This window comes from Molossus molossus, unplaced genomic scaffold (genome assembly GCF_014108415.1).
Source record: "Molossus molossus isolate mMolMol1 unplaced genomic scaffold, mMolMol1.p scaffold_m16_p_14, whole genome shotgun sequence".
Classification (NCBI taxonomy): Eukaryota; Metazoa; Chordata; class Mammalia; order Chiroptera; family Molossidae; genus Molossus; species Molossus molossus.
The window spans coordinates 18,205,389-18,219,604 of NW_023425349.1; the positions used below are offsets into that span (position 1 = coordinate 18,205,389).

The 14,216-nt window shown below is 53.2% G+C and overlaps 1 protein-coding gene across 1 annotated transcript in view; it reads left to right on the plus strand.

The window, feature by feature from the left end:
• The window catches only part of TNC (tenascin C), a 58,697-nt gene extending 46,587 nt beyond the window's left edge, over positions 1-12,110 (plus strand). The window contains exons 19-27 of the mRNA XM_036261518.1: positions 460-579; positions 2,317-2,460; positions 3,198-3,328; positions 6,473-6,605; positions 8,073-8,224; positions 8,939-9,035; positions 9,866-10,027; positions 10,164-10,327; positions 12,000-12,110. Of these exons, the coding sequence (XP_036117411.1) occupies positions 460-579; positions 2,317-2,460; positions 3,198-3,328; positions 6,473-6,605; positions 8,073-8,224; positions 8,939-9,035; positions 9,866-10,027; positions 10,164-10,327; positions 12,000-12,110 (1,214 nt within the window). The remainder of the gene's footprint in view (positions 1-459; positions 580-2,316; positions 2,461-3,197; positions 3,329-6,472; positions 6,606-8,072; positions 8,225-8,938; positions 9,036-9,865; positions 10,028-10,163; positions 10,328-11,999) is intronic.
• Positions 12,111-14,216: the final 2,106 nt, after the last annotated feature.

Here is a 14,216-nt window from a genome sequence, read left to right on the forward strand (position 1 = left end):
ATCACCCGAGCGAGAGCTCAAAGCCCAGAGAGGCCTCGGGCAGCCTTCATTCCAAAAGTGTCCTGTGTTTCTGTAAGTTCTTCCCCTTGGGAAGGTGACATGAACCATGATGATAACCCTGGTCATGTGTTCAGTTCTTTCTATTTCATACAGTATCTTTCCACCCATAACATCATGTGACCATCAGAGTATCACTGAGGATACAGCCAGACGGAATTATTATCCCCCTTTTACAGATGGGGAAATAGAGACCAAGGTAACCTGGCCAGCAAGGGAAGAAGTCATGACTCAAACCCACCTCACCCTGGCTTCAAGGTCAGGACTCGAAACCGTCCACATAACTGACACTGTGTCCCAAACCAGGAGTCCAGCAACAGTGGAGACAGCAGAGCCGCTGGGGTCCGAGGTCCCCTCCCACAACTGCCCATGTCTCCAGCATATTATCATCTTCCTTTGCAGCTCTGGACAGCCCGTCTGGCCTGGTGGCAGCCAACATCACGGATTCAGAAGCCTTGGCCATGTGGCAGCCGGCCATCGCCCCTGTGGACAGCTACGTCATCTCCTACACCGGGGAGAGAGGTGAGGTTGTGTCCAAGCCCCTCTCGCTCTGAGGAATGTCTCCCCTGCTGTAAACTCTCCCTGTTCGGCCACCTTTGGAAAAGAGTGACAGATAGGCATGGGAGGCGGGACAGGCCGGCAATGTCCTCGGGGCTCTTGATCGCCACCTCAGAACAGGGGCTGGGTGGGTGGGGTGTGCAGGGGGCTGGTTGGGGGTGGCAAGGAGGCCCTGCCCATATCCTTTGCTTGTTGTCAAGTGAAAGAGCTCCAATACCATAGTTATGCCCAGGGAGGCCGGTTGGCCATTTGAAGAACAACAAAAGGGAATGTCCCTCCCTGTCCTCCTCTGCTGTGAGGGTCTCCACTGTCCGCATGAGCCAGCCTCTCTCGGAAGCAGCTCTCATCTCTTACAAAGAAGGAGCCCGGAGCCTAAAATCTGAAACAGGGACGTGGGCTTCTCTCAGGCCACAGAGGAGACCGGTGGTAGCCAATCTGATTGAGAAATCAGAAGTTATTATTCCTGTCTTTGCAAGCCTCTTTGCTAATTTACTCAGCAGGCAAATTAAACACATGTTTGGGGCACCAGCAAACAACAGCCACCAGAATATTAAACTCAAATACAAACAAGGGAGGGGAGAAAGAGCGATTCCTTGCCAATGAATGAACTCATAGTTTTGTAATGAGCTCCTCTAGAAAAAATGTTGCTATTTTAACCTCAAAGCGTATGCAAGTTTTATATTTGGCGGTTCAGTATCATTTTACTGTCAGTGACGGCGGGAGAAGGCACCATAATCTGTGTTTGGGTCTCTGAAATCCTAACTCAGACCCAGCGACCACCTAAGAGAGTTTTTTGTGAGGACAGAGGCTGGCGGAGGGGGAGGGAAGGAGGAGAGGTGTTTGCATTTATTCTTTTTATTCTTCAATTTGTAAATATTCTTTCTGCACAAACTCTGCTGAATCCCAGAGGATGGTGCTGTCTCACCTGCAGCATGTCAGAGTGCAGTTCAGGGGAAGGGGGGAAATGTTGGATGCCCAGGAAAGCGCTTGGTCTAGGGGCTGGGATGGGAGGTTAAGAGATGATGTGGTGGGGTGACCAACCCGTCCCAATTTGGCCAGGACTTTCCAAGTTTTAGCAGTAAAGGTCCCCTACCCTGGAAGCCCCTCGGGCCCTGGCAAGCCAGGATGGCTGGTCACCGGTGATGGGAAGTGAACACACACACACCTGGGCACTGATGCTGGCTTCCACCTGGACCTGGAGACTTGGGTCTCAGAGGCAGTAACCAGGCTCTGGTGTGTCTGCCGCCTGATTTTTGAGGTCCCCCAGCCTATTGATTTGACAAGATTTGGCAAACTATGAAAGAACATGTGAGGAAGTAAAAAGGAGGGACAAGCCGTGGACATTTACGTGTGGTGGCCCGAGGCTCGAAGATGTCACTTGTACCTCTTCTCCGGCTGGTTGCCGCACCTCAGCTGCAAACCTGTTGCAGCCTGCACCTTCTGGAAACTTCTCCTGACCCCGAGTTCCCCTTCCTTCTGATTTGGTGCCTGGCAAAATTTAGTCTCTATATAATAAGCCTTTTGTATATGGGGTGAGTGGTCGAGAGAGAAAGGGGTGTGAGTCATTTCAGAAAGCGAACCTGATTTCTGCAGATCACTACAAGTGTGGGTGTTGGAAGGAGGTGTGTGCGTCGCTGGCCGAGTCTGCCGATGGCTCAGACCCGGAGCGCTAACTGTCCCGTTTGTGTCTTCCACGTTCAGTGCCGGAAATTACACGAACAGTGTCCGGGAACACGGTGGAGTACGCGCTGACCAACCTCGAGCCTGCCACGGAGTACACGCTGAGGATCTTTGCAGAGAAAGGGCCCCAGAAGACCTCCACCATCAGCACCAAGTTCACCACAGGTACAGAGACACCAAGAGCTGGACGGCGCCCACCCACAGCCCCATCTGAAACGGTCCCTCTCCCACCCCCTTCAAGTCAGGTCCTTGCAAGGTGATGACGGCAGATCAGCTAAATTCACCAGTGCCCGTTCAGCCGGAACCTGGAGAAACACACAATTTCCTTGTGAACCGAAATGACCTGTGCTCCCCATGGACTAGAAAACAATGTTAAAAGAGGAGCTTTAAAGTGCAAAACCAGTCCCCACTGGCCTGGATCCAGGATCGACTGGTGCATGTTCCAGGCAGGGAAGTACTGTAAGAGGATTTTCCAGGCGTGTTTTCCTAGATGTCCACCGGGGCTTTCTACATTGAGATCTTTTTACAAACTAAGCAGGCAGGGAACTGAAGGAGGCGTCCTCTCAGTAGGGGTGAGCATCCATCCCTCCTCCCATTTAGGAGCAAGGGACATCAGTAAATATGTTCACGGCTGTGTCTTCCCCCCCCCAGTCCAACCAAGGCCAATCAAGGCCATGCTGGGCTCAGGAACACATGGCTCCGAGGGCGAGATGGACCCCAGAGAACGTAGGTCTTTGGAGACTATTTGGCTCAACTTCCTCATTTGCAGATGGGGAAGGCTCCACCCAAGGTCATAGAGGGCAATGATGGGAAAGGACATGGAACCAGCTGCCTGATAGCCAGCCGGGGATTTTTCTCTTATTTACTGATGTATTTTCGACTGAATGTCTTGTGTTCTCCAGAGCTCGATTCTCCCAGAGACTTGACTGCTACTGAGGTTCAGTCGGAAACCGCCCTCCTCACCTGGCGATCCCCCCGGGCACCTGTCACCGGGTACCTGCTGGTGTATGAATCCGTGGATGGGACAGTCAAGGTATCTTGAAGTATACAAACAACTCCCCGTTCTAGTTAAGACTTTCACATTATCCTAAAAGCAGGGAAGAATTATCTGGTGGTGTTTCTCTACCCCAGTGCAACCAGGGAAGTAAAAAAATAATAATGAATAGGGCCTGGAGGCCACGCCAGACCTTCTGAATCACACGGTCCAGCCTCTCATTTTTACCAGACTCCAGCGTTGATCACCAGCCAAGGTCAAAATCCACTGCTCGTAAGAGCTGAGGACATTTTAAGAGCTGGAGTCTCGGTCCTTCCATGGTTTAATGAGCAAAGACCAAAGGCTCCTTCTGCATTCTTGCCATTATAGTTGTATAGTGTCACCCAGATGGCACCGCTCCATCAAATGTTGAAACACATATCACCATGATGTTATGACATTAGCTGCGCATACTGTTTACAGAAATGGTTCGTGCTATTTGTTTTCTCTACCCCTGAACTTTTTTTCTTTCACTCTGTCATTTGAAAGAACGTTAGACCTTCACACAAGTGAGATTTTCCAAACGGAACCTTCCAAACTTGTTATTGAATTTTTTTTGTATTGTGGTCATCATACTCTGTGGTTCCAGGATTGTTTCCTTACTCTCCGCACACTCTTTGCTTCCAGCATAGTGTTCGGGTGTCATGCGTCATCGTCTCTTTATGTCTGAGGATGTGTGTTCCTGTGATTCTGGTCTACAGCCAGCCTAGCACTTCCTCCAGGTTCTTCCTTCCGTTCTGCTGCTGTTGGTTTGGGTTGGGTCTCCATCGTTCACGGTGGGGACTCCCACGCCATGTCGGTGTGTCCTTCTGTACTGGAGGCAAGACTGAAAGAGCTGACGGGGGGGTTCCCATCACACCCACAGGCATGTCAACAAGGGGGCTCACTGTAGAGTGACTGGGCAAGTGCCCAGCCATTGTTGGGGGGCCTCCCAAATATCAGCACTGCACGTGCATTTCTCTTGAGCTACTCCGTCTCCCTGACGCTCCTCCGGCTCCTCCCACCAGGCTGCCGGAGAAGCTGCCCCTGGTGGAACCCCGGCCGCTGCTGGCCGCATGGCCCTGATCCAGGGCCTCTTCCCTGGCTCAGCCTTCCCAGAGACTCAACCTCAGCCTGCCATCCGGCCTGGGAAAGGGCAGCACGCGACTGTTAGAGATGGAAATGCTTCTCATACGACGTTTTTAAACAAATGTTTACCCAGCCACACCCCACGTTGGCCTTCAGAGGTCTCTTTGCCTTTGTGTACCTTTCATTCCTGAACTGGGCCCTGGGGCGTTTGTCACCGAGCCTCCGACGGGCTCTGCCCGCTCACTCAGCCCCCAGCTCTCCGTCCTGTCCCCCGGTTGTCACCGCACCGCACACTCTCCATCTATCGAGATGCTGCGGATGTCACAGGCCCGTGGCTGTCCCCTCACGCCGGGGATTTACACTTTATATTCCTTTACCCTCATTTTAGTGGGCATCAGAAGCAAGCAGAGATCAGCCGGCATGTCCAATCTGCCATGCTTACCCAGAAGTGGGCACACACTTCTAGTCACCATCATGGCCCTTCCCGGAGCGGGTATAATAACGAACTAGCTCCCTGTGTGAACAGAGGCATGTCCCGTACTTCTCTGGGTGACAGCGTTCACATCCCTAAAACCAGTGCACGGGACCCTCCCATCTCCAAAGCCCCTTCCTGGGCAGGCATGCTAGGATTTGGTATTTATCTGAAGTCTCCTGTCCGTGTATCCTAACTGCCCAGAAAATGACTTTGCACAGCAGCCTGGAGAGCTGATAGGTAATTGTATCCCTGAGTAATTCAATGAACCCAGCTTCGTACTTGATCCTTCCCCGAGGACCTGACCTGGGGGCCACACAAAGGTCACTGGGTCACTGGTATTACATGAGCACGCACCCTGGTCGACTTCCCGCATGTCCAGTCCCCAGCGTTATGCATTTCGCTCAAGGGAAGCAGTCTGGTGCAGAACGAAGGCACCCTGGACGGGACATTGGGAGACAGGATACAAGACTGTCCTCTGCCACCAATAAACTAAGGGGTGACAGCCAGTCTCTTAGCTTCTCTGAAACCCCACCCCCACTGGAAAACTCAGGATAATTCACCTCCCCAGTTGTGAGGATGGAAGAGAAGCTTCCAGGGGCCTCCACACTGACTCGTGGCTGCCTAACCCGGGCAGCTGTGTCTGCAGATGTAGAAAGCACTACTCTGTCCGGTTAGCTAGGAGTGTAGGTTGAATTCCAATCCCAGACACCAAGGTCATTGACTAAAAGGTGATTTCACAGGCATTGGAAGCTAGAAACAAGATTGGAAAAGACAGAGTTTCCTGCAAACTGAAACTGATCACGTCCTCCGGACAGCAGCACAGTGACAGAGGAGTAGTTAGAATGGGACTTGCCACAGCAGCACACATCTGCCCCTCCTGGACATCTCTGTTCTAGGAGAGAGGCATGCGGGTCAGCCGGAGTCTTGCCTACTGAGCGCTGTAACCGTCTCCTGACGTGAGATGCCCAAACGGACTGTGCATGGGAATCACCTGGGGAGTGTCCTAAACACGCACCTGGCCAGGCCCCACTTCTGGTCCTCATGATCCAGTCAGTCTGGGACGGAGCCCAGGTGTTGCATTATTTTTCAGCTTCCAGGAGGGCTGTGATAAAGAACCATATTCAGGGACCACTGATTTAACAGCCTCAACGTCCACACCTTTTCTCCGTTGCATCGTTCATCTCGCTACCAGATTAAATTGGGTTGCTGTCATTCACTTGTTCAAAACCCTTGAGGAATTGCCATTTCTTATCATGATAAACTTTAAATTCCATCGCATGGCTTTTAAGGCCCTTTGTCATCTGGTCTTTGCCCACCTCTTCCATCACTCCCCCACCAAAAGCCAAGTATGGTTGAGATAGGTCATTGCCTTTCATATTATTTTAAGTAGCTCTGCCTCTTCCAGCCCCAGGACCTTTGCTTGTGCTGCATTCTCCCCATTTCTGACATTCATAAGTGAGCATGAGGCCTGGCACACAGAGGGACTCCGTGGATTCTTGTTGAATAAAGAAGTAAATGGATGGGCAAATCAATGAATGCATTATCCATAGCCTAAGGATTTGCGTGGCCAAAAGCTACTACATTCTCTCTTCTGCTCTTAGGAAGTGATTGTGGATCCAGACACCACCTCCTACAGCCTGGCAGAGCTGAGTCCATCCACTCACTACACAGTGAAGATTCAGGCACTGGACGGGCCCCTGAGGAGCAAGGTGGTCCAGACCATCTTCACCACAAGTAAGGAGCTCAGGGATCAAACTTCCTCTTCTCTGACTGCCACTTTAAATGTTTCTATCAAATCCTGAAAGGGATCCACGTCCTGCCTCTCCCTGAAAGCCCGAGGAATGTGAGATGACAGGATAACAAGAGACAACAGGACTCCTGGTGGGAGGGAAGGAGGGTCAGTAGTGAGAACATCTGGATTCAGTCCTCATCTCCACCACTTGCTCCGTGTGACTCAGGAACGTCACTGCCAGGCCTCAGTGTTGTCATCTGTACAACGGGATTAATAGCTCTCCCTTCTTCACGAGGACTATATGAGGGTCCTCGTATTGTATTTGAGCTCCTAGCCCGTTATGTGGTCCATTCTCGGAGCTCATTACAACCTTAGGGTCCCTTTCTTTCTCCTTCAGCATGTCAGCATTCGCAAACCCTGTCCATGTCCCCAGTCTCGCACAGCCCTCCCGCCAGGCTGGTGTGGTGGGCCAGGAATGCCATACCCAGGTTTCTTAGTGGGCAAACAGAGGCTCCCAGAGACTCTGACCTGCCACTGGGCATCTTCTGCAGATGGCATGTGGCAGGTGTGCCATTGCTGCACAAGAGGAAGCAGCCATTCCTGGGAAGGGAGGAGCCTGGGATACACAGTGCAGCTCAGAGCTGCCTCCTACCCTCAGACTCCACTCTGCACACACCTGCTGAGGGAGGGGCACAGGCAAACGCGCCTCGTTGCCAGAACTTTTGCCAGAACTTTTGCCAGGTGCTGGGAACACAAAAATATGAGGGTGCCCTAAAGGTGACCTCAGACTACGGCTACGAAAGAGACAAGGGCTAATGATGCCACCTCAGGTGAAGGCCAAGTTCAGTGAGGAGTCCGATCCGAGAGGGAACTGCGTGGCCATCAGGTCTCCGTGCCACCTGCTAAGCACCAGCTCACGACTGTCTGCCTCTGTCGGGTTTTTATTTCTTGCATCACAGTATCGCACTTGGAAATTCCCCAGGCGTTCTTGTTTTCCCCTCCGATCCCCAGGCTCGGGGCTGTTAAACGCCGTCTCCAGCGTCCCGAGGAAAGGAAGGGGCTAGTTCAGGACCGGAACCCTTGCCTTTGGCTTCCAAATGGTCTGATGCAGCAACCTAACAGAGTGCCCTGCTCCCCAGGGAGCCACCCACGGGGTGCCAGGTCCCGGTGTTCATCAGGTGCTGCCTGGCCAACCTCACACGTGCCCATCACAGCGGCTTAGCCCTTCGCCCGCTGACGTCACTGGCGGCTTCCGTCAATGAGAGGGACTGAGATGGGTGTGTCCCTTGCCTCCACTATCTCTGAGCCTCGTGGCACCCCGCAAAATAGATTCTGTCCCCACCTTGCCCACGAGGGAACAGAGGCTCAGAGAGGGCGAGTCCTCCAGCCAGCACACAGCAGAGCCGACATGTGCAAACCCCGCCCCAGTCTCCCCGCTCTGACAGTCACTCTTTCTTCTTATCCCGAAGTTGGACTCCTGTACCCGTTCCCCAGGGACTGCTCCCAAGCAATGCTGAATGGAGACACGACCTCTGGCCTCTACACCATTTATCTGAACGGCGACAAGGCCCAGGCTCTGGAAGTCTTCTGTGACATGACCTCTGACGGGGGTGGATGGATCGTGAGTTTCACCGAAACCGCAGGCTCGGGGGTTGGGGGCTGAGGGCACATGGGGGCAGGGGGGTGGAGGTCCTCCCCCTGCATTCTGACCTCAGGGGGCATGAGGTTTTATGACTGTCCGTCACACATAGACATTCAGGGATTCTGTCTCAAACAAAAGAATGGGAAAGAAGCTGGTGATAAAAATAAATAAACAGAAAAAAATAATTTTCTTGTAATTTATCTCCTCTGGTCCTCAGCTCTGTGATGCATAAGAAGGCAGTGGTCACAAACCCACTGTGTATCTTAATTAGCATTTGCTATCTCCTAGGCATTGTGCTGTTTTACATGAATGATTTCCATCTTATTACCATACAATCTGGGTAGTATTTTTTTTTTCATTAAATTTTTTTAGAACAGTTTTAAGTTCCCAACAAAACTGAGCATACGGTACAGTGAGTGCCCACATGCCCTGTCGCTCGGCACAGCCTCTCCCCCCGTCGCCATCCTGCCCCAGGATGGGGCATCGGTTACTAGTGACGACCCCACACTACCACGTCATCACCCCTCCGAGCTGAGCGGAGTTTTCAGTCCCTATTCTTTCGCTGAGGCTCCGAGGCTGGAGGTGACCTGCCAGGGTGCTTTCCCCATAGTCCAACATTCCTCCACTCAAAGAGATGCCCTGTCTTTCCTTCAATAGCTTACGTGCACCCCGACTCACTGGTTACGTTCACAGGTGTTCCTGAGACGCAAAAATGGACGTGAGGATTTCTATCGAAACTGGAAAGCCTATGCCGCCGGGTTTGGGGACCGCCGAGAAGAATTCTGGCTTGGTAATGCAGCCTGCGTGTGTGTGTCCCAGGTGTCCACTTCTGCCTCCCTGCCACCTGTCCCGACCCACCGCCGCCCATGGGAGAGAAACGGATGAGGAAGAAATAGCTCTGATAGCAGACACAGAATTTCAACTTCTCAGTGGAGAATACTTTCAGTTCCCTAGGTCATTAAAAAATAAAAGACTCAAGGGAGAGCCAACAGCCAGGTCTGAAGAGTGACCATAGCTTTAAGTCATTCACTGACCATCTAAGAATCTTCCTCATTGATACCTTTAATGGCTGCTCTCCTGGGCTCCAGGGGTTGAGATGGGTTCTTTATTGCCATAACCTCTGAGCACCCCTGCAAGGTACAAAATCCCCATCCTGCACATGGGACATCAGAGCCGTGGGGGGGAATCCAGCCAATACTGTAAGCGTTAGAGCTGCGGTTTGAAATCCCCCAAGCTAACACTACGAGGCCGACCTCCATCCAGCCCACAAGCTGCCTGCACGGGCACTGTCCTGGGTGGGGAGTGCCCCTCCCCCGTCATCCATTGCCTTTCACGTGTAAGGAGCTTTAGAATTTAAAAGGGCTGTCTCCACCTTGTCTCCTCTGATCTGCACTGTACCCGAGGGTGGTGGCAGGGCAAAGCTGTCACCCGGAGGTTACCTGGAGCTCAGGAACACGGTCTGCTCTGCCTGGTGTGGCACCCGCAGGGAGCTCACCAAGCTGCCAGCCCGGTCCGTGTGCCTCAGCCCGCCTGAGCGCACACCAGCCTCGGCTCTGGCACAGCGGCGTGGAAACAATGGTCACCTGTGCTTCTGCGTCAACCCTTGCCTGTCGTCCCCAGGGCTGGACAACCTGAACAAAATCACGTCCCAAGGGCAGTACGAGCTCCGGGTGGACCTGCGGGACCAGGGGAAGACAGCCTACGCCGTCTACGACAAGTTCAGTGTGGGAGACGCCAAGACACGCTACAAGCTGAGGGTGGAGGGGTACAGCGGGACCGCAGGTACAGACGGCCGCCCTTGGCACCCACAGAGCCACAGGGCCTTCTCGTGTTTCCAGCCGGTTCCTCCGTTCATCACCCCTTCCTTCGTTAGTCCGCCCATTTATTGGATCTCTCAAGTGCATTCTCTCTCTCCCAGGTGACTCGATGTCCTACCACAATGGCAGGTCCTTCTCTACCTTCGACAAGGACACGGACTCAGCCATCACTAACTGTGCTCTGTCCTACAAGGGAGCCTTCTGGTACAAGAACTGTCACCGTGTCAACCTGATGGGCAGATACGGGGACAATAACCACAGTCAGGTAAGTGGACCGTGCAGGCCCGGGACTGTGTTTGGGAAGCCGGTTGCAGGTGAGACTAGGAGGCAGCAACCTCAGGTGGATGACATGTCGCAGCTCAGCGGGGAGAAAGCTCAGTGACACTGCAGGTCAGGTGAAGTCATAGAAACTGCAGTGTTAACTCTTGACGATCCCGAGGGGAACCACTTGTCAGGTGGACATCAAACCAGAAAGCTTTCCCCAGACAGCCTGTCGGCCCCGGAAGGAGAGCGGACGCAAGGCGGACCAGGCGGCGCAGGTGACAGCAGGCTTCCTGCCTCCTGCCTGCTGGGCTGCCTCAGTGACTCCTCCACCCTGAGCATCGCTGCACCGCCCTCCCTGCCCGGTCCTCCAACATCCACGTAGGACAGAGTCTTCCCCCAAATACACAAAGCACATGCCCAAAGGACACTTCTTTCTCCATCCTTCCCACGATTTTGGAAGAAGAAGGAGATGATGTAAAAGGGCCGCAAAGGAGAGACAGGAGCCGGGTTCTAGCTCTGGCTCTGCTCCAGCCGCTGTGATAGCTGCTGCTTCTTGTTTTCAATCCTCACTCGAGGATATTTCTCTATTTATCTTCAGAGACAGAGTGGGGGAGAGAGAGAGAGAGAGAGAAACATCAACCTGAGAGGGACACATCGAGTGGCTGCCTCCCGCACAACCCCGACCAGGGCCAGGGATGAACCGCAGCCGAGGCACGTGCCCTTGACCGGAATCGAACCCGTGACTCATTGGTCTGCGGGCCGGCGCTCTAACCACTGAGCCAAACCGGCCAGGGCTGTGATGGCTTCTTTACAAACACGTCATCTTCACAGCATCCTTTCAGGGTTGACATAGTCAGACCTTTGAGAAAAATGGTAAAACTGAGGCCCAGGAATCTTTGGAAACTTGTTCAAGACCATTTATCTCTCCAGTGAGAGCGCTAAGATTCACCCTATCTGTCTGGTCGCCGAATCTGTATCACGCCTGTGTGCCCTCTGCCATCCCGTGCCGAGCCCTCTGCCATCCCATGCCGAGCCCTCTGCCATCCCATGCCGTGCCCTCTGCCATCCCGTGCCGTGCCCTCTGCCATCCCGTGCCGTGCCCTCTGCCTTCCCATGCCGAGCCCTCTGCCATCCCGTGCCGTGCCCTCTGCCATCCCGTGCCGAGCCCTCTGCCACCCCATGCCGTGCCCTCTGCCACCCCATGCCGTGCCCTCTGCCACCCCATGCTGAGCCCTCTGCCACCCCATGCCGTGCCCTCTGCCACCCCATGCCGTGCCCTCTGCCATCCCGTGCCGTGCCCTCTGCCATCCCATGCCGAGCCCTCTTAAAACACTCTGTCAGCATCCCGTGAAGTCGGCGCCCCTGCAGGCAGCCACTCAGCTCCGCAACCTCCAGTTGTGCCCTGAATTCCTTTAGCACCTTTCCTAACGGTGCCGAGTTCCATCGGTCACGGCTTGTTTCAAGATGGCAGATCAAATCTCAGGTGGCTTGTGACACCTTGCGGCAGGTCCTGCCAGCCCTTGGGAAGCTTCCCCAGAGCACACACAGGGTGGGGGGAAACACCCGTGAGCGACCCGTCACGGAACACAGCTTGTCCTGTCAACCAAACAGCGCCAGTCCGTGAACCCCTCACCTGACGGGAACCAATCTGGGGGTGTCCTCTTTCTTCACAGGGGGTTAACTGGTTCCACTGGAAGGGCCACGAACATTCCATCCAGTTTGCCGAGATGAAGGTGAGACCCAGCAACTTCCGAAATCTCGAAGGCAGGCGCAAACGAGCGTGAATTCCAGGGACAGCCGGGGGGGAGGCGTAGGGCCCAGAGGGAGAAAAGAATGTTACCAAAGCATCAGTCCAACCCGTGCAACCGTCCGGCCCCGTCCGGGGGAGGTGACACCGCCTCCCGCTCTGCGATCCCTTCCTTCGAACCAAAGACAAGCGTCTCCAACAGGTTCCTGTGTTGTTGTTCAGATCAGCAAGAGGCTTCCAGGGACAGCATCACACTGGTTCTCCCTCTCCAGGGTGGCTCTGGGAATGGGAGAGGGCAGTCTGTACAGTGGTAGTTTGTTTTAGAACCAGCCGTATAATTAATGATCGTTATCTTCGTTCGCAATGATTCCACGGGTGTCATTGGGAGCCATCCCCGTTTTTTTACACTTCATCCAACGGAACCCAGAAAAGCAACCCCGTTTCCATTTTAAGAATATAATTAATATTATTAATATAATGATGATGATGAAAACTAAGGATTTTTAAAGAGACCTTCCTTTCCAAAACACATGTGGACAGTACCTGATTGTATTTTTTTTTAATAAAAGCACAAGTACTTTTCAGTCGGGCTGTTGTTCTGCCTTTCATTGGGGAGCTTGAGTTGCACCCGAGCCAACGTGTTGGGGGCCTCGGGAACAGCACCAGGTGTTAGGCCGGACCTGGGTTCAGCAACCACGGTACTTAAAGTCTGGCTGAGAAAGAATTCAGCGTGAAGACTCATACTAGAAGAGAATATTTATTTATAAAATCACAGAGGTGGAAGAAGTAATTTGTAGAGGAGAAATGGGTTTAGGAAATAAGTTATAGAAGCAAAGGAAGGGCCCTTGGAGCTTAGAAGTGAGGAAGGTAAAGATGATGCTTCTGAGGGGAGGGGAGGGGAGGGGAGGGGAGGGGAGGGGAAGAAGGGTTAGGGTTAGGGTTAGGGTTAGGGTTAGGGTTAGGGAGAGCACGCTGGGTCCTCTGTCCTAAGGGATTTAAGGTAGAGATTTGGGGGGAGGTCCCAGGGGAAGAATATTAATCAGCTTCCCAGCTTTCCTTTCAGGGAGGGTCTCCACTGATTGACTGGTGGGCTCTGGGACAGGGGGTCATTCCCAATGCAGCTGGTTCTGAGGTCAGCCTTGGTGTCTCTTGTCTGGTTTTGCTGCTTTTCTGGGCCTGGGGCTGAAATACAACTGAAGCCTCGATGTCATCTCCAGTGAGGGAAGGTCAAAGGGTCCAAACCACATGACCAGCGATTTGCTCGGGGAGGGAAGGTCCCCGGGGACGAGGTCCCGCCCTACCATGGTCCTCGCTAGGTGCGCAGGCTTCCTGCCCCATGACCTTCTGTGCCCGGCCCTCGTCCTTGCCCCGCTCATGTCTGTCTCGCGCTGCCGCAGATGAATTTGAACAAAGGGGGAACGCTAAAAGGGGAAGGTGGGGGCTCAAGTGGAGACAAGAGCCAGGGAAGAAGGGAACACTGTTTTGGACACAGCTGAACAAGGTTGGGAAAAGCTTACAACTTAAGATTCAGCTCCATGCTCGATATTTCCAAGACTAATCATTTTTGGTTTAAAAGATGTTTTTACACCCATTTTCCCATGTCATCGCCTAACAATTTTATGGCGTAGATGAGGTGGGAATTGTTATCAAGCAAGTGTTAAAAGGCCCAGAGGCAGAACTGCCTGGGTTCACACCTGGCTCCACCTCCCTCCCCCTAACCTCTCCGTGCCTCAGTTTCCTCATCAGTGAAGTGATTTCAAAGCATTTCTGGGAAAAGTAAATGACACCATCCACAGGAGACCCTCAGCACAGTGCCTGGCACACATTAAGTGCTCATGCGCATTGGTTATCTTACTATTACTTTACAGATGATGGAGCCAGGTTCCTAGAAGTGCAAGGACTTGTCTGTGACTCTTTACCCGATGAACAATAGAGCTAGGGTGTCAGCCTAGCCCCAGTGTCCGAGCCCTCCCCCGGCCCAGGATGGAAACCTCTCCTACCTGGGAAAAGTTTCGCCATGATGAGAGCATGGGTTACAGAATGAGGAAGGCCCACCGGATCCTTCATCGGGATCCTACACTCCCAGAATCTTAGAACTGCAAGGAACGTCTGTTAGGAGGACCTCCTCCTCCCAGGCTCAAAG